The sequence below is a fragment of the Python bivittatus genome, unplaced genomic scaffold, assembly GCF_059951505.1.
Source record: "Python bivittatus isolate LINGU-HERP-01145 unplaced genomic scaffold, Pbiv_v1 ctg000670_np1212, whole genome shotgun sequence".
Taxonomy (NCBI): Eukaryota; Metazoa; Chordata; class Lepidosauria; order Squamata; family Pythonidae; genus Python; species Python bivittatus.
The window spans coordinates 3,234,421-3,256,206 of NW_028277094.1; the positions used below are offsets into that span (position 1 = coordinate 3,234,421).

Sequence of the window (21,786 nt, forward strand, 5' to 3'; positions counted from 1 at the left end):
GCAGAAAGGGGCTAATCAAATTCATCCATGCGTTTTCCACTTACAAGGAAAGGTTATAGTGCTGGAAGAGGGGGAGGGGAGGAGGAGGATGTATAAAATGTCACTAATATGAAGAAAAGAAGCAGCAAGAAGTCTGTTTTTCTCTTGTAATGTCCAACTGAATAATCTTCAGTTATTCATTGAAGTGGAATGGCGGAGGATCCAGGACAGAAAAGAACCTCATTAAATAGATGGTTTTAAAAGGAGGGAGGGCAAATGAATGGAGAACAAATCTATCATGATGACTACTCTCTTCGGTATTAGAAGCAGCAGTTGCCTTAATCCTGGTTTTAGGAAGCAGTCCCAAGGAACGTTGTGTTCTTCTGTTTGAAAGCATGGGGTTGATCTTCAGTCTGGTCTAGCCAGGCTCTGTTTATGATCTTCTATCAGCCACCAAACCTTCAACCATCTGCTGCTGCTTTATTGTTCTTCTTGAGGAGGTCTCAAAGGATCAGAAAGCAGTCAGGGATGGAGGTGGGTTAGCAGACAGATTACAGTCCCTCTCATCTGGGCAAGTCTGGCATTGGTGGTGATGCAGGGGGTGGTGATGGGGGTAGTGGAACTTGGTAAACTGCCTCAATATGGTCTGGGATCTCATCACCACTGAAGGGATCTGCTGGAGAGCTCCCATTTCAGACCTTCCATGGTGGTTCTTCATTCCCTCTGAAAAAGGCCTTTTAGATAGAAAACAAGAGCCCTTCTCCCCATCATTTAGGAGTTTGTTCATTGACTTTTAACTCTACAGTACTGGGAATATGTTCTTTGATTTTGTGTTCTGATGCTTATTTTTGTGGTGGTTTGTTTAAGAAGATTCAGTCATTGAGACTTAGTGGAATTTGATTTTTTTCCCTTTCATTCTTTGAGTCTGCACACAGTGGGCATTCCTGCTTTAATGCTTGCTGAGGTCAGGAGGAAGCTTGTAGGAGCACCCTCCCCTTCTTAATCATTTTTTTTCTTTGAAGTGGCCTCTGGCCCTGACTGTTTTTAATCTAAAGCCAGGGGAGCCATCCTCTGGCTTCCATATGTTAGACTGCGAACTTCTCTAAACCCAGCCAGCGTGGCCAATGTTGAGGACCGCGAAAGGCGGTGTCGCCTGCAACAGCTGAAGGGCCCCAACCGTCCCGTTTTTGCTTTAAAAGCTAGCAGTCTTACAAATGAATTTATTTCTTTCATTTTGATCCTGCTGCAGTCTTGTGATGCTCAGCACTTGCAATGTCAGAATAAAAACAGCAAAATGAAAACAACATACAATCCAGATCACCCAAACCAAGAGAGATCATAACAGCAACAAGAGGCATAGGTGATGTTATTGAAAAGTTCTTTCAAAAGTTTTTAATGATTTCCTAAAAACTACTAGGGAGAGGGTCAGTCTGGTCTCAGTGGGGAATCCAGGCCATAGTGTTGATGCTGCTGTGGACAAGCATCTTGGAAATGTGGGTCTACAAGGAACCCCCTCTTTAACATTGGTTTTCTTCTGTCTATAGCCTGTGATACTGTCATAGCAAAATAGACATCTGTACATGATTTCCTTCCTTTTCACTGCCCTGTCTCTTTAAATATCTCTTCTCCTGACATCATATCCAAGTTTGCAAAACACTTTTTTTTAATAGTAAGCTTGAAGCTGGAAGCCCTGTGGTTTCAGAGTCTTGCCTCATCTCCAATTGGAGAGCCCCAAACTCAAGAAAGTTGGATTGTGTTTGACCAGGATGAGAGGTGAAAAATTCTAGTCCATGAGTTTATAACGAGTGCAACTTAATTTTTGGTTAGCCCTATCTCCTGGGCGTGCCCCCAAAGGAGAGGCAAGCTAAGAAGAGAGCAGAAAGGGGAACTCAGAAAATCCTGTCGTTCACCACTCTTATCTCAATTAGATGATTGCTAGAGCTGGGCTCGTGCTGCAGTTCTCTAGATGTTAAACCACAATTCTGGTAATCCTTAGTCATGCTGGCTGAGATTGATGGGAATTGGGGTCCAAACCCATTGATTTCCTCCAGCCCTGCTCTGTAAAGGGAAGACATTTGGGATCCAGGCAAAAGAGTCTAGGTGCTCTTTATGGAAAAGTGTACGTACGAGTAAGCATGTCCTTTGGAATAGTGCCTCCAAGACTGATGGATAATCACCGGGCATGGGAACACTGCTTTCCTGCTTTCAGGATCAGGAGAGAAGCTTCTGCTGGCCCCCTCGATTGCAATCCAGCTGTTGCTTTTTGGTTTCACCTCTAGCCAAGGCTAATGTGAAACGAGACCGCTGGGTCAGCGTTGGTGGCCAAAGGCAACCGGGCAGTGCCTTCTCACTCACACACATCCCTGTTCTGTTCTCGCCGTAACTGTTCCTGGGCGCTCAGCAGGTAAGTATCGACAAAGGAGAACAGCTCATCAGGCGTCACTGGCTGGATGTAGCGGTCGCGGTCTGTGCCGTATTTGTCAATTAACACTGCGTTGAAGCGAGAGCGAGAGATGTGCAGGAATTGCCTGCAGAAATAATTTTTTAAAGAAGTATTGATTAGGCCATTTGCTCTTTTGCTAAATGAAGTTTTGGAGAAGGTAGCAGAGCATCAAGAGAAGACATTGCCTGCAAAGTTCGGGTTGCTGTGGGGCCTTGGACCTGGCTATTTTCTCCCTTTTGTCCTTCCTTAGGTGATGCCTGCAGCCTGAACCAAAGCTCTGTCTCCACGGATCTGCCTTACCTGCTTTTAGATTAAAGCCACATGGGCTCTCTGGATGATCCCTGATGGGCTGCTCTCTAAAGCAACAAGCGGGCCTAGGACGAAAACAGACTGCACCCCCTTGAAGAACCAGATGTGGTTCTGGAGTTGTGTTCTTACTTAAACGTTCCTCACTACATCTGGTGGCAGGGAGTCCCAGGAGTTGATTATACCACACTCCTTATTTCTTAAAGCTTTTTGATTACGGTCACTTGTCCTGATAATTTGAAGGATGGTGAAGGAGGCTTCTAATGGGCTCCTATGGCTACAGAGGGCATTCTTTTGGCCTTGCCTGGTTTCCTGCCGCCTCCACTCACCTCAACTCTTCAACGATCTTTTCTGAGAGCTGGAGCTCCCGGATCCGCCCCGTGTCATGAGGTGGCAAGCCCACCAGTTCAATCACAGTCACGTGGCGCAACTCCAGCCCGCAGGTGGCTTGCTGCAATGGAGAGAAAAGCAATGCCAGCTCAGAGCCTTGTGGCTGCAAAGGGGAGCAGGGAGTGGGGAAGATGGACAGGCTTACTTGCAACATGGCGTTCTGCATCTTGTAGTAGCGGTCAGAGGGGTCAGGAGCCGAGACGATGAGCAGCCGGTGCTTTTCATAAAACTGATCCAAAAGTCTGGAGGCCGAGTTGACATCCGTGTTGATTTGCATGGCTTTGGGAAAAGGAGAAAGCAGAGGTCGAATGTGCTGATGGTGACTGGCTTTATCCAGCGTGCTAAAATGCAAGCTGTAATCCACAATTACAGGAGCAGCGTGTTAAGCCTAAACCAAACCTTGGCTTAGGGGGGTGGAGAGCAACTTTTAGGGCTGGCAGAAGCAGCATGGAGTAATTTGGGGCAGTGTGAGGATTGCAGTACTTAGAAAGGTGCAAAGATGCAAACAGGAGCAGCTATATCACGTGTGGTCCCTGCAAGGTTTTTTTCTGGGTTTCATTAACTTCTTTGTGGGGGGGGGGAATCTTTTTCAGCAAATACTTTAGGGCTTTTTCGTCCTCTTTCCAGGAGTTTCCCATCTCAGGAAGGTGAAAAAACAGCCCGGGACATTTGGCAATTCTTGTTGGACAGGGCTTGGTAAGGTGTGACTGAAGGGGGTGGGGAGAGCTGTTTGTAGCCCAGAGACTCGCCCGTTGTGGGCTCTGCACAACGTGGGGCTCTTGCCGTTGTCAAAAGGAAACTTTTAAAAAGAAAAGGTATCAGTCAGGTTCTTGACTCTTCTTAAATGAACCTTTATGGAATAGAGCAAAGGTCTAAGAGGCAGAGACTTTGCCTGCAAAGTTTGGTGTGCTGTAGGCCCTCAGAGATGGTCCTTTTGTTCCTTTCGTTTCTCCTTCCACTGTTCCACTTCAGTTATCTGAATGACTCTAATCCTGGCATCCCGAAATGTTTTACTAGCTGTGCTGTGTTGAAGGGGCAGCTTTTGTGGGAACCCAAAGGCCACTGTTGTTTGCTGGTGGGGTTTATGGTTTGTTGAGTTATCAATAAACCAATTTTTATTTTATTGTTTTTTTAAAAGAATGACTTGGCAGGACGTGTGAAATTCAACACTTTTGATTCCACCAATTTTGGCCATCTCTTGTCCTGCTGTCAGGACTTCCACATCAGACTATACATGAGAGCAGCAATATAGTTTGATACAGGGCAGAACAAATGAACCTCTGAGAGCGCTTTGTGGTCCTTCTGCATGGCCACCCTTGTCTCAAATCCCAGATTCACTCACAGGTACACCTGGGCTGAGAACCTGACCACTGGCGACTGGACTGGCAGACCCGTGTAGTGGCACCCTGGAGTTCGTAGCCTCCATCGCAGTGGTATTCGCAGACGGCACCATAGTTGTCCCCTGCTGAAGTGCAGCTGAGATAACCATGTTCGGGCACTTTCAGGGTGGGACAGCGACTCACTGTAGAAGGAAAGTTAGTGACTAGGAATGAGAAAGATTCCTTGGCTCAGCAAAACTCAAACTCTTCAGAAGCCCCCTGGACAAGCTGCAAAGGTACTCCAGATTTGTCATGCTCAGGTGGTTCCAGGCAACCCCTTCTAACCATGTACTAACTCCTGAAATATGTAACATTTGGAAAGTGTGACCAAACAAGCTACAGATGTGAGGCTGGGCTCCCATACTGTGCCTAGCCAAAACCAAATCAACCATTTAATAGGTGTATTCATTCTCTACACAGATACCCCTCTTTTCCACAGGAGCTCAAGGTGGTGTTCATAGTACTCTGTCCTCCATTTTGTTCCCCATAATGACAATCCTGTGAGATAAGTCAACTGAGTTCCTGATGAGCTTCAGGTCACCACCGAACTTCCATGGTTGAGGTAGACCTTTCACCTGGGGCTCCATCTTTACCACTATACCATACTGGTTGGCCATTCTATCATGTTATGGCTTAGCACAGTGTGGGATCCCAACATGGGATCCACAAAATACAATCTTGACCACAGAGATGTTAGTAATGATAGCAGCCTGAGGGGAAAGGGGAAGTCCTGTCAGAATTTTAGGGCACTCTTTTAGAGTGGTTTGGGCAGGAACTGGCATCTTATTCCTCACCTCGGACCCTCACCAAAAATTTGCACGTAGCTCGATTGTACGCCTGGTCGTAGACAGTGTAGCGAATAAGATGCTCTCCTTCTGAAAACTCGGATCCTGGCTCTGGGCCCCGGCGTGTCATTCTGGACTCAAACGACAGACAGACACATTCAGTGTAGGATACCACAGAGCAGACTTCCTTGAACCCTTAAATGTCCCCAGCGAGCTCACTTTTTGATGATGCCATCAGCAGAGTCCTTTGCCCGGGGTGGATCCCAATAAACCGTGGCGGTCAGCTTGCCAGGCTCTGCTATTCGCTCTCGAGAATCCGGACACCGGATGTGGGGAGGCTCTATGTCTGCTTGGGAGAATGGGAAAAGAATTCCATGGAAAGAGGCAGCAACAGAATGGCCAGTTCAGAAGGATGGCAAGCAATCATGTCGTCTTTGCGTACTGTGTGGCCGGAGTCATTTGTGCAATTATAATGCTTGCTTCTGAGCATGACTTAAGAATTTGAAAAGAACTCCAGCTGGGTAAAATGGGTTAATTCCAAGTCAGGACACCTCCATGTAATGCTTGTGAAGCTCCTGAATGAGCACTATACCCATGCAATCCCGTGATGATGTCCCTGAGAGCTGACCTTATTTATTTGTTCCAAATTCTGGAATGTGGTTTTCTGGTAAAAACCCACTGGAGCTCTGCAGAGCTTGGGAGTGGGGTGTTTCTTCATTGGGGGATCTATCTCCCCACCTCCCTATCTCTGCAGGTGGATGCTCCTGCAGCTTCATGTTCTTATTTCTCTGTTGTTTCAATAGAAGTAGACCTCGCTTAACGACTGCCTGTTTAGTGACTTTTTGAACTTAACGGTGCTAAAAAAAGTAACTATACGACCGGTCCTTGCACTTACGGCTATTGCAGTGTTCTTGCAGTCATGTGATTGCCATTTGTGCATTTCACAACCAGCTTCTGACAAGCAGAACCAATGGAGAAGCTGGCAGTAAAATGGCAAGTCGTGGTCATGTGATGTCTCACTTAACAACCCCCAGTGACTCGCTTAATGACTGGGAGTGATATTGTGAGTCTGTTGTGGTCAAGTGATGTTTTGTTTAGTGACTGCATCACTAGTCCTAATTGTCACTGAGTGAGGATTACCTGAACACTAAATAAAGGAATGGTGCCTTGATGGTCTGCAGCTCTCCCCAGTGACAAACACTCAGATATTTTAAATATATTTTTTTAAAAAGCCAAATTAGAACACACATTGCTGGGCAGGACAATGTGAATGTTGTGCCTCTCAGGTCAGCAAGTGGGCTCACCAATTGCCTCATACAGTGTTTTCTGTTTTGAGGTTGGTGGCTTTAAGGATGACCATGGTCAACTCAAAGCTGTTTTTGTGGATTTGGAGAGCACAAGAGAGTGATATGGTAGATACTCAGCATTGCCCCAAATATTCATACCCCAGCAGTCACCACTGCTGGGTTCCTGTATACCAAGTGGCTTTAGAGAAGTGTAGATGCTCAGCTCCGGTTTGGAGCAACTGCTTCATCACATTTATATGCTGTAGATGGGCTGAGCTGACTTCTCCCTTTGAATGTGGGCTGGAAGGAGGACAGCCCTGGAAGGGCGAGAATTTACCTACACAAATTGGCACGCTACCGCTCCAGCGCCCATCTTCCATGCAGACACGACTGCGATCACCTTCTAGATGATATCCCAGTTGGCAGCTGTAGTCGCAGTGAGAATCAACCTTCACTCCACTGGAGCACTGGTATGACCCATGCTGAAATGCTGGCAGTGTGTGACATCGAATCTCTGCAGAGATAAAGAATCTAAAAATTACTTACTGATTTATATCTCACTTTATAAGGAGTTCTGTATTCTCCACTCCAATGGTGGTGAAGCGGACTGGATTGAGAATGAACAACTGGGCCAAAGTCACCCAGTGAACTTGAACCTGGCCCTAATCACAATCTAGCATTCTTGTTCCAATACCACCTTGATTTTCTGTTCCCTTACCCACAAAACGAAAACCTTCAGTTTGCAATGAAAATGTAGCATAAATTCAAGCCTGTTCACCACTTTACTCTGTTGTTGGAAGAGAGATTATTAACTCCTGAAAGTTCTTCCAGGAGTTAGCCAAAATTTACTCACTGAAATTTTTATCCAGTTCCATTGTGCTTAAATCCTGTCCTTGAAGAGTCTGGTGGCATGGTTCTGTAAATCGGGGCTCTATTCCAGTTTTCAAAAAAGGCCCAGGGACTATCCCTTCTTTGATGAAAATTTAGGCCAACGTATTCCAGGAAAGATTGGAAATAGGACTAGTTCAACGTCTTTCTAAAGAACCCATTGATCTTGTTCAGAGACTGTGCTAAGCTACAGTATGATTTTGGCCATCTGTAGTGCGTGAATCTGGACAATTGGGATTTCCCCCCCATATAGCATAAATTATGGCTTAGCATAATGCATAAGACAAACCCTTGTCTGCTTGACTTGCAAAACCTCAAACCTTGGATACATCTCTTGGTAGCTTGATCTTACACCCCCAAACTGTAATGGGTTATTTTGAAGACAGACATGATTCTGGTGGGGATTGACTTCAGAGGGGAATCAGAGCCAATACTTACGTCTACAGTAGGTAATCCCAGACCAATGCCGGTTCAGTAAGCATTGCACAGACCTCTGGCCGATCAAGCGATACCCACGTTTGCAGGAAATCCCACAGCGTGTCCCCAGGCTGCTGCGGTAATTTCCTCCACGGGGTGAATAGCAAATAGCCTCTCCATTATAAATGACTAGTGGATGACACCACTGAGGAACTAGGGGGAAAAAGAAAGGATAGTATAGAAAATCTTTCATGATCTCAGGCTTCGCTTGCTTCTATAGAACCATGTCTGGTTCTGCTCCAGCTTTGGCAATAAGATGGAGGTGAAGAACTAGGCCTACTTTGCAATGGCGGCCAAATCATTCTTTCCCATCCTGTGTAGGTACATTGTGTAGCTGTCCTACGTGGTCAACTGAAATTAATAACGGATTGCTGTTTGGTTTTTTATTTGCATGGCACAGCTGTGTTTCATTGCACGTTACGGGTGGAGTTCTCAGCATTGGAAAAGGCAGGATGTACATAAAAGGAAGTAGAGAATGGTTGCGCCATAATGCTAAAAAAAGGAGAGAGGAAGGATTGTTATGATACTTCTTTCCTTGTAGTATATTAGTCCTTTGCCCTCCATTCAGTTTATTATCCATTCTGACCAGAAATTAATTCCTGCAAGAGGAGGTGATGGATTTAGCTGAGTCTGTGAACCATGGCTATAGGCTAAACAAGAAGCATACCAGAGACCACAATACATGGAGACCAGTTGTAATGTGGTGACAAGTGGAAGGCATTCCCCACATGCTCAACAGAATCCTCTCCATTCTTATTCTTTAAAATGTCTGAAAACAAAGATTTAGGGAACTGGCCATAGCTTTAACATTTCCCCAACCAGCTGTGCCTAATTTGACATTTTATTCTGAATTTGGGAACCACAGTAAATGACTTTTGTCTGGACTGTTATTTCCCCTCTGAACATCAGTTCTACTTTTTGTTAGACTTTCCAGCCACAAATTGTAGCTACCAACGGTCCCCACGGGATCCCACGGTTGGCTAGGGGGCTAATCTGCAGGAAGGAAGAAAGTCTATTGATGGTGGTTTTTAGCAACATTCCTCTTGTTTTCTTCCCAGAAGGAAATTCCAAGTGAGAACTTGCACCATCAATAGTTGTAGGAGGAAGTCACCCTCACATTGTAAACTTGAGGATAGGGCCAACTTCAGGTTTGGAGGGGCCTAAGTAATGTGGCTCCTAATGTATTTACTTGATGACAACACCACCCAGAGCAATGTTGCAAAGAACATTAAATGGAGAAGTCTACCTGCATTTTAATTCCCCGCATTTATCCCATGATGACACCACATTGAGAAATGAATGTATATTCCAACAAGGTGGAAGGACAAGAACTGGCCCTGCTGGGGTCTTAGTAGCTGCCCAGGTATTGATCCTGACCTTGGAGGAAGAGTTCAGGAGGAGCGGATTCCACTTCTTAGCACTCCCAATAGATAGAAAGGAAAGCATGACCACATCAGTTCTTTGCATCTTTTGTCATCTTTTGCTAACAAGGAAGTGCTTACTTCTCATGAAATGTTAGACAGAGGCTCTTGCAAGGAGGAACAGGGTTGGTGTGGAAAAGCCCAAGGAATGTGGAGACCTTTCTTCTCAATACTCAATGCTATTAAATAGTGTGGCCAGGAAAGGCATGAGTGCCAAAGTGGGCTTAGTGATTCTAAGCCTCCTCACAGATTCAAGTAATGGACAGGTAGGGTCACCTGCATACCCTTATTCACATTGTGCTAGGCCATGATTTCTTTTTACTTTGGTGTGTTGGACAAGCAATAGTAGCCAGGTTTGCCTACCACACTAAGCCATAAACCATTTCTTACAAATCTAATGGTTAAGTTCACACCCTGTGCTTTGCCAAAACATGGCTTTGTTGGAGCATTGGGTGTGAATTTGTTGAATCAGCTCTTGTTCTTGATTCAACAAATAATGGTTAAAACCATGAGGTGAAGTTCTACCAAGACCATGGTGAAGTGGTCCCACTTTTCTCCTCCCTCACAACAATGAAGCTCACAATAGCAGTGGGTACCTTGATGATCTGGAGCAGGAACACTGGAGGTTTCCTTAAGGTACACCTCATCGGTCTGCCTTTCTGCAGCAGAGTAGCCAGACCCTGGAGGAGAAAGGAACACAACACCTACCTCTGTACATCAGTCATATTTTTCTACCTGATTTTGGAATAGGGTGACTTCATTATTTTATGGTCCACGCTGTTATGGGTTTAGAACTCTGCCTGTTGATCCAGAAAAGCCCATTTTTGGATCACTTTCTTTACTTGATTTTCCTTTTAGATATCTTTTGGGTTACAGTGCAACTAAAAACACTTGACAAAAAGAGTGGCAAGTAGCTATGTTAATTCATTAGGAAAGTAAAAACAAAAGGACCCTCATTTCCCAACCAACAACTCAGGTAAATGTTCACAGTACTGTGTGTTGTCCCAGTGGCATGAGGTCATTGGAAGTTGAACACATCAAAGAAACACGGTGGAAGGAGTGTCAGCACAGTGCAGATGGGCCTACTAAAGCATGCCCTGCCCTATAGATTTGAAGAGTCCAAGATGGGATGCAAAAGATATTTCTTCAATTAAGATAGACTGAAACAAAAGAGCATTTGAGGGTGAAGGATACACCCCTAAAAATAGTTTAGACTTGTCAGCATGCTCTTGCACTTAACTTTCCACACATTTTCACATATAGCTCCCAGTCCTGCCACACTGAGCCAAGATGAGGCTGGGTCTCTGAAAGTGTTAAGCCATAACACTTTTTAGAGCATAGTGTCTGGATTCATACAACATTCTAAGCTAAATCCACAACAGAGTGAGGGTGTAAACAAAGCCTCTCAATTTTCAGTGTTCAGATTTGAGTGTTGTTATCTTTGTGGTCAAAATAGTATTTGTGATGTAGGGAATCTGAGATTTGCACAAATATTGACAGAGGGAAACCTTACAGAGGGAAAAACCTTCCTCAAATTAATGCGATGAAGACTGGGTGTGTCCAAGAGCCACGTATAGTTAATTGAGTGCTGTGGGGGATCTGTGTCACTGGAAAGTCTCACAACTCAGAGGAAACACATAATGTAGGAGAGTCTTGTTGAATAAATGAATTTAACATATAACAGATTGGAGAATAGCCATCAGCAGTGAGTAACTGGGAACCAGGAGATGTTATCTTGAAGGGAAACAGCAATATGGGCATTGCAGACATGAAAAACAAGGACCACTGTCTCTATCAGACGATGTTAATAAATGATAGGATGGATCTGAACTGGGTAAGAGGCAACTAAACTTGGCCAGACCAGATGTGAAAAAATGCATTTTTAAGAATTGGTTGTTTTTGGACTGGAACTGTTTGTTTGAGGACAGAATTCCTGATTCTTTGCTTGATTTTTGCTTTTCAAACCCAAAGCAAAGGAACAAAACCAGGAGTCTTTTGCTACAGTGATTTTCATTCCTTTGTACTGGAACCAAGGTGACCTTGTATAAGTAAGTTTTCGACCATCCAGGGAAATTGAGTAAAACTCAAGTTATGTTAGAAAGTAAGAATGACTAATGTGTGCATATTGGTGTACTAGTGTCAAAAGAAAGCAACTTTAAGATATGCTGTAGCACAATGTTTCTCAACCTTGGTGACTTTAAGACATGTGGACTTCAACTCCCAGAATTCCCTCAGCCAGCATTGCTGGGAATTCTGGGAGTTGAAGTCCAGATGTCTTAAAGTCACCAAGGTTGAGAAACATTGTGCTAGAGCATATCTTCTCAGAAAGGAGTCCTGCAGAAATACCATTTTCCCCAGCCGCAACCCCAGATTAAGTACATGCTTATCTATGAAGCCACAGAAGTGACTTGGAAACAGCATTAGCCAAGGCAGAACTTAAATCTATTCATGGAGCTAACATTGTGGGCAGATGACTCTCCAAGTGGACTTCTTCCAATGCCTGGAACTGCTCCTTGTGCCAAGGTGTGGTTTGCTTAACCGTGGCTTATTAATCAAAGCACAATTGGCTGGATTCACCCACTATGCAAAGCCACAAACCACGTATGGGTTAGCATGTTGTGCAAAACCAGCCACAGGAGGAGAACTCTATGTTTATGGATAAGGAAGTCCCGCTAGAATCCTTTGTTCCTCTAGGTGACTCCACAGCACTGTGATCCTCAGTCAAACACCCCAGAGCATGTCTCTGGTGAGACGGTGAACTGTTTCAATGGAAGACCTGAAACTACTGCACTAATAGAGAGTTACAAAAACAATGCTCTTTTAAAACTCAGTACCTAAGAAGCTTCTTGTATTGTCTCCATAACTGGAGTGCCTTCAGACTTCTCTTAGTCTGGAAAGCTGTGGTCCGACTTATGGGATTTCGGTTCCTGGAGAAGGGCAGAAGTTGTAGCTAACCCACTCTTCCTCCAGAGTGCTCATTCCATCACTAAGAAGAGACACTCCTAAGAATACCCAAGGATTGATCTGTTTCTTTTTCCTCTCTTCAGACAAGACAGACTTGGTTTCGTTGCTACCTTTGTGAAGTTCAGCAGAGCACAAGGGAGACAAATACTTTCAGTGGCACATGGCAGAAAACTGATTTGGATCCTGAATGAATGAGGAAGCACTGGTGGGTGGCATTTCAATTCAATGAGGTCATATTTCCACTGGTTCCTTCCCGTTCCACACAATACAGTTCATCCTCCCCACTGCTTGTTCATTTTTCTGATTCATTACGGTTCCCCCTTGCAAATGGTCCTATCTCTTTTCATCTAATTTTAGTTACTGGTGATTGAAATGATGCATGTATTCCTTCTGCCCTACTTTAACCCTGAAACTGCATGTCTGTTAAGCCAAATGCCAGATGTTTGGCTTGCTTTGAGAGTCCCATTGTGCTCCTAAGTGGCGGGACGCTGAGGCTCAACATGGGCCAGATGCCACAAACCCTGGGGTGAAAATCACAGGGCAGTTTCCCGAGGGCTACAAGACATGCTACTCAAACCCACTAAAAAGGTTTGAAATATCTCGAAAACTCACCATATTGCTTCATCTGAATAAAACGACTGTTTTACCATTTGGGGAATCGGACTGGAACTGGGAGTTTTGTTTTTCTAGACTGGCCCGCCCCATTCTCCATGGTTCTCTAAGTGAAGCAGAGGAGCCAGAGAGAGAGGAGGAAAAAGTCCTACTCTAGACACGATGACAACCCCATATCTTTTCCCACTTAAATTTGCCTAGCATCAAATTCCCAGGCCACTAGCCTCAAGGGAAAGTCTGATGTCTGCTTTACCACCTTGTACAAGGAAAGGGTTGAGTCAGCCTTCTTGAGAAATACAGTCATTGTGTTTCTAGAGTTCATAAATACAGTTGTCACAGCGTCTCCTCTGTGGAATGCAGAAATCACTCTTTCCCATTCAGCTGTAGCTTAGTGTTGGAAATCTACGCACAGGGCTGAGTTGGTCTGGGTGAAATGCAGGATCTCTTTCTTAAGACTGCAACGAGCAGGCTCAGATCGCTATGCCAGTAGGCCATCAGCTACCTGTAATGCAAGTTCAGCTAAGAAGAGGGTACAAACGTCACCATTCCCAAATGGCAGGAAAAGGATCAGGGTGCCCCCAACACACAGAGACAGTGCTGGCAAATTCTGCTCTCACATGTAGGTTTTACACCTTGCTACTGATGCAGTCACACCAAATCTTATGCTCTCTTGGTCACTGAGGAAGGCAGGACATTAAAAAAAAAAAATCCACCCTTTAGAGTCAATGAAAGGGACAAATATTGTGCCAGATATGGGGCTAGATTAAAGGGGTGTTGACAACGATAAGGTGACATATTTGGAAGAACCGTGCTCTTTTGTGAAAGCCGTGACTCAGAAGTTCTACCAGCAGAGTGTATTTCTGAAGAGTTAAACTGGGTCAGCGTTGTATTTGCTGTCCCACTGACTTGCCAACATTTCCATTGATTACTACAGCTGTCCCTCAAGTGGTAGAACTTCATATATTTCACCCAGCTTAATCTGATTATTCAGTGAATTGATTAAGCATCATTTAATCAGCTCTCTGTTAATCAGAAGAAGACAGCTTGGGTACTGGAGGAAGAGGGAGATGTTTTTGTCCATCCGACTTTTTTCTAGCCTGAAGCTATGAAAAAATTGCAGGAATCTTATAGCCAACTTTAGACAGGCAATGTCTTTTAAGCTTCATGCACACTGAGCCAAGCACATTGGCTGCAACGTTTCCAAAATCTTGTAATCCATCGAAGAGGGAAGAACTGTGCCCCTGAAAATATTTGCTTGTTAGCAGTAGCGACCAGGCAATGGATGGATTTCTAATAAGGCACACAGGCAAACTTTACTAAGGATGGAAAAAGGGTTTTTTTTCCCTCTCTTGACTTGTGGTGTCTAACTGCTGTAGACTGACCACTTGCCAAAAGCTCCCATCAGCCAGAGATGAGGCATGGAAACTTTTAGGAAAATATAGCATCTGCTACCACAGGAAAGCTGTGGTGTGGGAAGAGCTATATTTACTCATCTCAAGAGATGATCCCAGGCCCATATGTTTATGTGTGTCTGTCTTCCCTTACCCCCCGGGTAGACTTCCAGGCTCAGTTGGGGGGCTAAGGAATGTGTGATGCCTATTTGAAGCCATCCCTTTGTTGCTTAACTCCTCACATTTCTTTGACTGGCTGCTTTGGAGCAGAAATCCAACCAAGGTATCTCCAGGTGGAGTGTGGTCTTTGCAGAAGGCCAAAGAAAGAGTTGGGTCATGTGTCAATATACCTCCTGCCCCTTTGCCAAGTCAGACAATTGGTTTGTCTAGGTTAATCTTGACCCATCCTATTATCAAGCAGGGAGAAACTACCATATGGTAATTTTGTTTATATATGCTTAGGTTTGCACACCATGATACATTAGGATTTGTTTTAACCCTGCTTTGTTAAAAACATGTTGCAGCAGGTCTTGCCAACAAAGTAAGGAACCATCACTTTTATGGCAAGTTCCTGATCTATGTTCTCTATTCCTTCTGGCAGTAGCCAGAAGAAGTAAGTGAGGCAGAAGAAGTCAGCAATAAGCTAGGATTCAGGGCTGCAGAAATGGCTATTGTTAAAATAAGAGTTCATAAATGGACAAGAAACTCCCATGGTTTCATCACATGGCTTGCTAGAAAAAGAAACCAATTCTTTCAATCTCAACAAACCATGGTATGGCTTCCCCTACGAACATTTGCTGTGGAATATACGATTCTTCTTACAGAAGCTGCCACAATGGGGCAAAGGAAGGTTGAGCTGAAGCCATATCAAAACTCCAGTAGATGGAGTTTAATTCACTGCACTGGCACCCTCTCTATCTGGATTAGGTCCCCGCACCTGCTATTGATATGGGGAGAAAGACCCCTTTGTTTGAAGGGGAGTTCTACTTCCCCCAGACAAATAGTAGGAATGGGCAAGTGGGCCTGATCCAGATTAGGTCCAGAGCAGGGGAAAAGGTTAAATCTCCCTCTACACGCCACATTTTTAATCCAGTTTAGTCCTCCAATCAAGAGGACTGAAATAATTTATCTTTATCATCACCACCGCTGAGATTAAGACCCCCGTCATCCAGGAGATCAAGTGGCATATATAGCACTCTGTCCTTCAATTTTATTCCCACAAACCCCCACCCCACCTCCAGTGAAGTAGGTTAGGCAGAGGGATTAGTGACTGGCCCAAAGTCATTCAACAAGCTTCTATGATCAAGGCTGTATTTGAATTCAAGGTATCCCAGTTTTAGTAACCCCAAATAATCTTTCATGCCTTCTTTAGCCCCAAAATAGTTCTAACTAGAGATGCTGAGATGTCACTGAAATGCTTGAGGCTAAGACTTGGGAGGGTGATATTTCTGGCAGGCTTAGGACTTTGGATTTCTTTGGGGGATGTGTCTCAGCATCCCTATTTCATGTAGAGTATATGAATACACACAAGTTTTTCTTTCCCTTTTTTTCCCCGTGCCCTAAATAACCAAGAAATTGCAGCATTGTTCCATTACCAGCAAGATTACTGGGGAGGCTTGGAGGGGTTTGCAGAAATGAGATTGAGGGTCACACATGGTCCAGTTTGTCTACCCCTGGTCTCTGCATCTCCAGGCTTAAACATAGTATGACTCTGGATACATATCAGAAACAAGGTATGTTGTGGACTCCCCAAAGACATTTGACTTGTTGTAGCCATCCATTTCCCTTTCCAGTTGTGGTTCATCAGTACTTACCTTCATACCAGGTAGAGGTCACCATTTTGGACCAGAGAAGCAGGAAGACAAGTGATCCTTTTTGAAGCATCTTGGTGTTCAGAGGAAGATTGCAGCCAGCAGGGAAATACCAGCATGCCTTTGTGGCTGATAATTCAATCTAAAACCAAGGAGAAAAGGCATGAGGTTAGTGCGAGAGAGGCAAGGAGAATGACTATAAAAGATGTAAATTTGGCCCGCACATTTATTCATTTGGCAGAGGTTTTGTTTCTTAGGGGAAAAGCAAAGGAGACATGGAAAACCGAAAATGTCTAACAAAAATCCTTCCAGAAGTTTTTAACAGTTTACCTTTTCAGGTTCTGAATTTCAGATCTTGGCTCAGTGGGTATTGAAAACAAATTCCAACAGGTTGTGTTGGAGAGACTCCAGATAAATGGTGGATTACATTTATTAGAAGCAACCAACAGACCATTACAACCACATGGCATCACAGTAGCACACAAACCAACTAAAGCCCTCTGAAACATCTTAAGTAAACCAAAAGACCCAGTAGCCCAAGAAGAAAAAACAGGAGTCATCTACAACATACAGTGTAAGGACTGTAACAGCCACTATGTAGGACAGACAGGCAGAAGACTAACAGAGTGCATCCATGAACACCAAGTAGCAATCAGAAGACATGATGAGAACTCCTTAATCTCACAACACATGGACAGACTCAACCATAGTTTCAGCTGGAAACTGTGAGCATCCTAGACCAAGCTAAATCCAAAAATGCGAGGGAGTTCCTGGAAGCTTGGCATTCACACAAATCAGCCATCAACAGACAGAGATAAACCACATTTACACACCATTCAAAAGAGACAATAAAAAAGTGAAGAAGGAAACAAAAAGACCAGAACACATCCTCTCCAGCAACCAACACCCAGATAAGCAGGGATTAACACCAAACAAACAAGCAGAAAACAATACCCCAACCAAGGAACTACCAAGGAGAAAACCACACCCCCACCAACACTGGCAGGGCAAACCACTGTATATAAACAGAGAGCAAACCCCACTCCCTTCTAGCACTGAAGATGTTACCTAGTTGGGTCTGCAAGCAAACAACCAAGCTCAGAGAACCCCAGGGACTCCACATGGTGGATTACAGCTGGCATCAAGCTGATCTCCTCCTGAGAAAGTAGGGAGCCCACAGAGGATCCAAGGAGTTATCCACCCATAATCTCTGGGTAGAGCACTATTGCAGGATAAAGCACATGCTTACTCCATGCTTAAGGAGGCAGCATACAAGTAATTACATTGAATAAATACCTGTACGTAAAGACCGAGGTGTAATGTTTTCCATCTTCTATTAAAGCAGTTTGAAAAGACTTCTCCTATGAAGGTGCTACAGGCAGAACTATAGGGGCAGATGAAGAAATGCTAAACACAGCAGGCTATATTCCAAAACAAAGGTAGTGATATACTTTACTATCCAAAGAGGGAATACTCCATAAGAATATTAAATCCAGTTCCTAACTTAGCTAGAACCATCACTCTGCCTAAATCCCAGGATTGCCGGTGAGGGCCAGAGTAGAGAACACAAATCTAAACCGGATTGTTTTCCAACAAAGCATTTGCTCTGCTCCAGAATACAAAATTGATTTTTGTTTGCATTTTTTAAAAAAAGTTGCTCCTCCGTATTGCCTTATTAGGAGCTATAGAGTAATTTACTGTCAACCTCAAAGCTTATATTTAGTTGCATTGTGAAACTGGAAAGAGCACCATTTATTCCATTCAATAAATAAATCAGTCAGTCTGGCCCAACATGAAGTCCTTTAGATGGATTGTACTGGATGGGGTGATTGTCCTCAGACATCCAGAGATCCCAGGTTGGGGAAGGAGGACGCTCAGAGTCCAGCACCGTCTAATCCAAGATGATAAACCCATTCAGCATCACTACACACCAGCATGGCTACCTGGGTAACACCAAACCAAATTCATACCGTAAATGACTATCACATAATTTGGTACATGTCTAGCCAGTACCACCAAGGTCTGTGGGTCTTACTCCAACACGTTAAGTGCTGCCTTTTGGTTTTAATCACATCAACCTTTCTGAAAAACGTCTGAATGATTGACACGTTTCTTAAACAAAATAAAACTTAATGACTTCAGAACTTTCTACTGGAAGAAAAGGCTTTTTCCCCCCTTACCCGTCCTCTGCAGCTGGATGTGCTGCAGTCTTCCGTGTTCCTCTCTCTCACGCCATCCAGGAAATTCGTCTTAACTTTCTGCAAACTCTCCGCCAACAAGCAGTTTGTTCTTTGACAGGTCAGAGGCTCGGCTAATGTTGCCCAGATGTGGGGCAGCTGGTCGTTGCCAGAGACTCACGAAAGGAGGGAGAAAGAGCGAAGTGGGGGCGCAGTGGCTGAGATACACACTTCCTAAGCAGCTTTCTCAGCCCAAACAGATCCAGGGTTGCAAAGGGTCCGTTGGGAGTCTTGCCAGATGAACAGCCCGGAAGATGTCTTGACTTGCAAATGAATGGTTTCGAGAGCACAGAGGCCAACCAGGCGTGCGTGTTGCCTCACTGATCTTTTAAGTGCAGAACTCTGTTCCCTGCCAGCCTGGTTTCTCCTCGTCAACCGTGTGGGAGGCTTGAAGGATCAGCCCAGTTTGGGGAAAGGAACTCCAGCATGATGAAGCCACTGCCCCCAAACCTATGGGGCACCGAGAGGCAGAGTGAAGGATGATCCAGGCTCCCAAAGCAACTCAGCCATGAAGCTGACTGGCTGAGCTCTTTGGGGAGGATGCAAGAAATAAATTGGAAGGATGCAATTATTTTTATTCTTATGGTTGGTGGCACAGTCAGCCAGATGCTTAGACTGGATCTGGCGTTTTTGTCCACCTATTGAGTCCTTCCCAAGGACCTGGGATAAGCAGATGTTGTTTAATAATATTAAAGGTATTGTCGCAGGATGTAAGCTGTTCCAAGTAAAGCTGCGTTTTGCGATTGACTGATGGTGATTTTGTCAGTGCCGATAGGTTCAAGGGGTGCTCCAGATGTTTTGGGATTGCTCCAAGGCACCTATTATTATTGGTACTATCTTTGCTTTCTTTTGCCACAATCATTCTGTTTCTATTTGCAAGTCTTTGTATTTTGTGATTTTCTTCAGTTCTTTTTCTTCTCTTCTGCTGTCTCCATGTACTGCAATGTCCACTATCCAGTCTTTTTTCTCTTTCTTATCAACAATTGTTAAGTCTGGGGTGTGGTGTGGCAGGTGCTTGTCTATTTGAATTCTGAAGTCCCAGAGCACTTCAGCTTCTTCATTTTCTATGACTTTGTCTATTTTGTGGTCCCACCAATTCTCACTTGCAGGCAAATGGTATTTCTTGCAGATCTTCCAATGCACCATTGTTGCTACTTGTCATGCTGTTCTTTGTAGTCAGCCTGTGCGATCTCCTTGCAGCAGCTGACTAGGTGTTCCACTGTTTCTTCAGCTTCTTTGCAGAGGCGGCATTTGCTGTCTGTCGCGGTCTTCTCGATTCTGGCTTTGTATGCAATTGTTCTTAAGGCTTGGTCTTGTGCAGCCAGAATTAGCCCCTCTGTCTCTTTCTTCAACTTTCCTGCTCTTAACCATTGCCAGGTCTTGTTGTATCTGCTTTTCCTGCTAGCCTGTGTGTGGCCTGGCTATGTAATAATTTGCCTTGCCATGTCTCTTTTCTGTTCTTCATTTGGTCTTTCTTGTAGGCCAGTTCGGTCCCTTTGCTATTCAGTAAGCCTTCATGGGCTACTACCTTCAGTGCATCTTCCTCGCTGTCCTTCAGATATTCTTCCAATGCCCTTTTTTCTGCTTCAACTGTCTGGTGTACTTGCAACATTCAGCCCGCCTATGCTCCTTGGTAAGTAGAGTCGGTCAACGTCACCGTGTGGATGAAGGGCATGATTCACTCTCATTAGTTTTCTGGTCTTCCTATTAAGGGGCTTCTAGTTCAGCTCGAGTGCAGTCCACTATCCAGCTGTGTATCTAATGACTGGAATTGCCCAGGTGTTAAGCAACTTTTCTTCCAGTAGTCCTGCAGCTGCTGGCCCTGGTTGCTCGGCCAACAGTCCTGAGTCCTGCAGCCCACTTGGATACCAAATACCCAAGAACTCCAACACCTAACCTGGCCCTTGTTGACCTGGGTGACGACTGATCCGGCATAGGTTTCTCGAATTTGTTGCTGTTATTATTATTATTATTACATTTATTGTCTGCCCACCTCCAGCACACTCTGGACGGCGTCCAAAACTAGAAAAAACATAAAATCTGCTAAAAACATTATTTTATTTATTTATTTATTTACATTTATTGGCTGCCCAACTCCAGTGGGCTCTGGGCGGCATCCAAAACTAGAAAAAACATAAAAACAGCTAAAATATTAAATCAAACAGGCAGCCCAGACTACTGTAAGATGATCTAATGAACTATTTAATTGACGAAAATGAAGCAATGACAGTGGGTTTCTTATTGTAAAGAATGTGAAGGAATAGAAATAAATAGTATAGCCAGAGTTTAAAATTATTGGGAGTTATATAAGGGGTTAAAGTTATATCGACAGCTAATTTAGTCGGAAACTTTTAACTTAGAGAACTTTGTTTGTAGGGTCCAAACTTTTTTCCTTACTTTTTTCGAAAAAGAAATGCCAAAAATGGATAATGGCGAAAGTTACTATCAATACAATGCAATACAACCAGATGTTCAGAAAGAGATGTTGATCGTTATTGTATGTTATTCTCAATGCTGAAAAATCTTTTTTGTACAAATATTTGTTTAAAGAATGAAATAAAATAAAAAAAATCTAAATAAAATAAAATAAAATAAAATGATCTAATGAACCAAACAGGGGCCGTTAAACAAATAACTGCAAAAATGCTGCAGAATCAGAGCTTGCGACAGGCATCCGTTTGAAATTTGACAGAAAGTCCTGGATTTTGCAGAGCAGGCAGACGTTCAATAGGAAAAGCCTGGATTCTGCCAGGAGGGGGAAACTGAGCTTCCAAGGGAGGCAGCGGTCGGGTTTCAACCTACACCAAAGGGATTTCTGCAATGGGAAACCTGTCTGACTCCGGATCATTGATCTTTATCACTTTGATCTTTAAAAGCCCCGAAACCCTTAAATCAGTGTTGTCCAAACTTGGCCACTTTAAGATGAGTGGACTTCAACTCCCAGAATTCCCCAGCCAGCATGGCTGGCTGGGGAATTCTGGGAGTTGAAGTCCACACATCTTAAAGTGGCCAAGTTTGGACAACACTGCCTTAAGTCTTTCGCTGCTGGGGGACTGGCGCCATCTCCTGGCGCACACGAGGCATCCTCGACTGTATTTTCAAAATTGGCTCCCGCAGTTGCTAAATCAAATTAAAAAAGGAGGCGAGACTTCAGGAAAAGCCGAGGAAGGCTCACGCCTCCTTTCGGGATCTTCCGGAAAGACTCGGGTGGTTCCGATTGGGTTCGCGACAGGAGCCCAGCCTTTCGGATCCTTCCGGAGAGGTGCTCGGCCAGTTCCGGCCACGCTTGGGGTTGGACAGGCGTCGGCTGCCCTCCGACGGTCCCTCTTTCGGCAACTTCCGGAGAGGCTCGGCGGGTCCGCCCGGGTTTGCGATTGGCCGGGCGAAGACGCCTCTCTGTTTCGGCACTTTCCGGAA

The 21,786-nt window shown here is 44.4% G+C and overlaps 1 protein-coding gene across 4 annotated transcripts; it reads right to left on the reverse strand.

Annotated features, from left to right (window-relative positions):
• Positions 1-59: 59 nt before the first annotated feature.
• On the reverse strand, positions 60-18,882 carry SRPX2 (sushi repeat containing protein X-linked 2). 4 transcript variants are annotated; one of them, XM_088151490.1, is made up of 11 exons: positions 18,313-18,882; positions 16,136-16,274; positions 9,951-10,034; positions 7,895-8,086; positions 6,906-7,082; positions 5,502-5,628; positions 5,292-5,413; positions 4,461-4,640; positions 3,264-3,397; positions 3,058-3,179; positions 60-2,507 (listed from the first exon to the last, which is right to left on the reverse strand). In XM_088151490.1, exons 2-11 carry the CDS (start codon positions 16,203-16,205, stop codon positions 2,327-2,329), a joined length of 1,389 nt encoding a protein of 462 aa, XP_088007616.1. In that variant the 5' UTR covers positions 16,206-16,274; positions 18,313-18,882; the 3' UTR covers positions 60-2,326. The 4 variants fall into 4 exon arrangements, with proteins under 4 accessions (XP_088007616.1, XP_088007615.1, XP_088007614.1 ...); XM_088151489.1 differs by having other exon boundaries at positions 5,502-5,631; XM_088151488.1 differs by having other exon boundaries at positions 3,058-3,397.
• Positions 18,883-21,786: the final 2,904 nt, after the last annotated feature.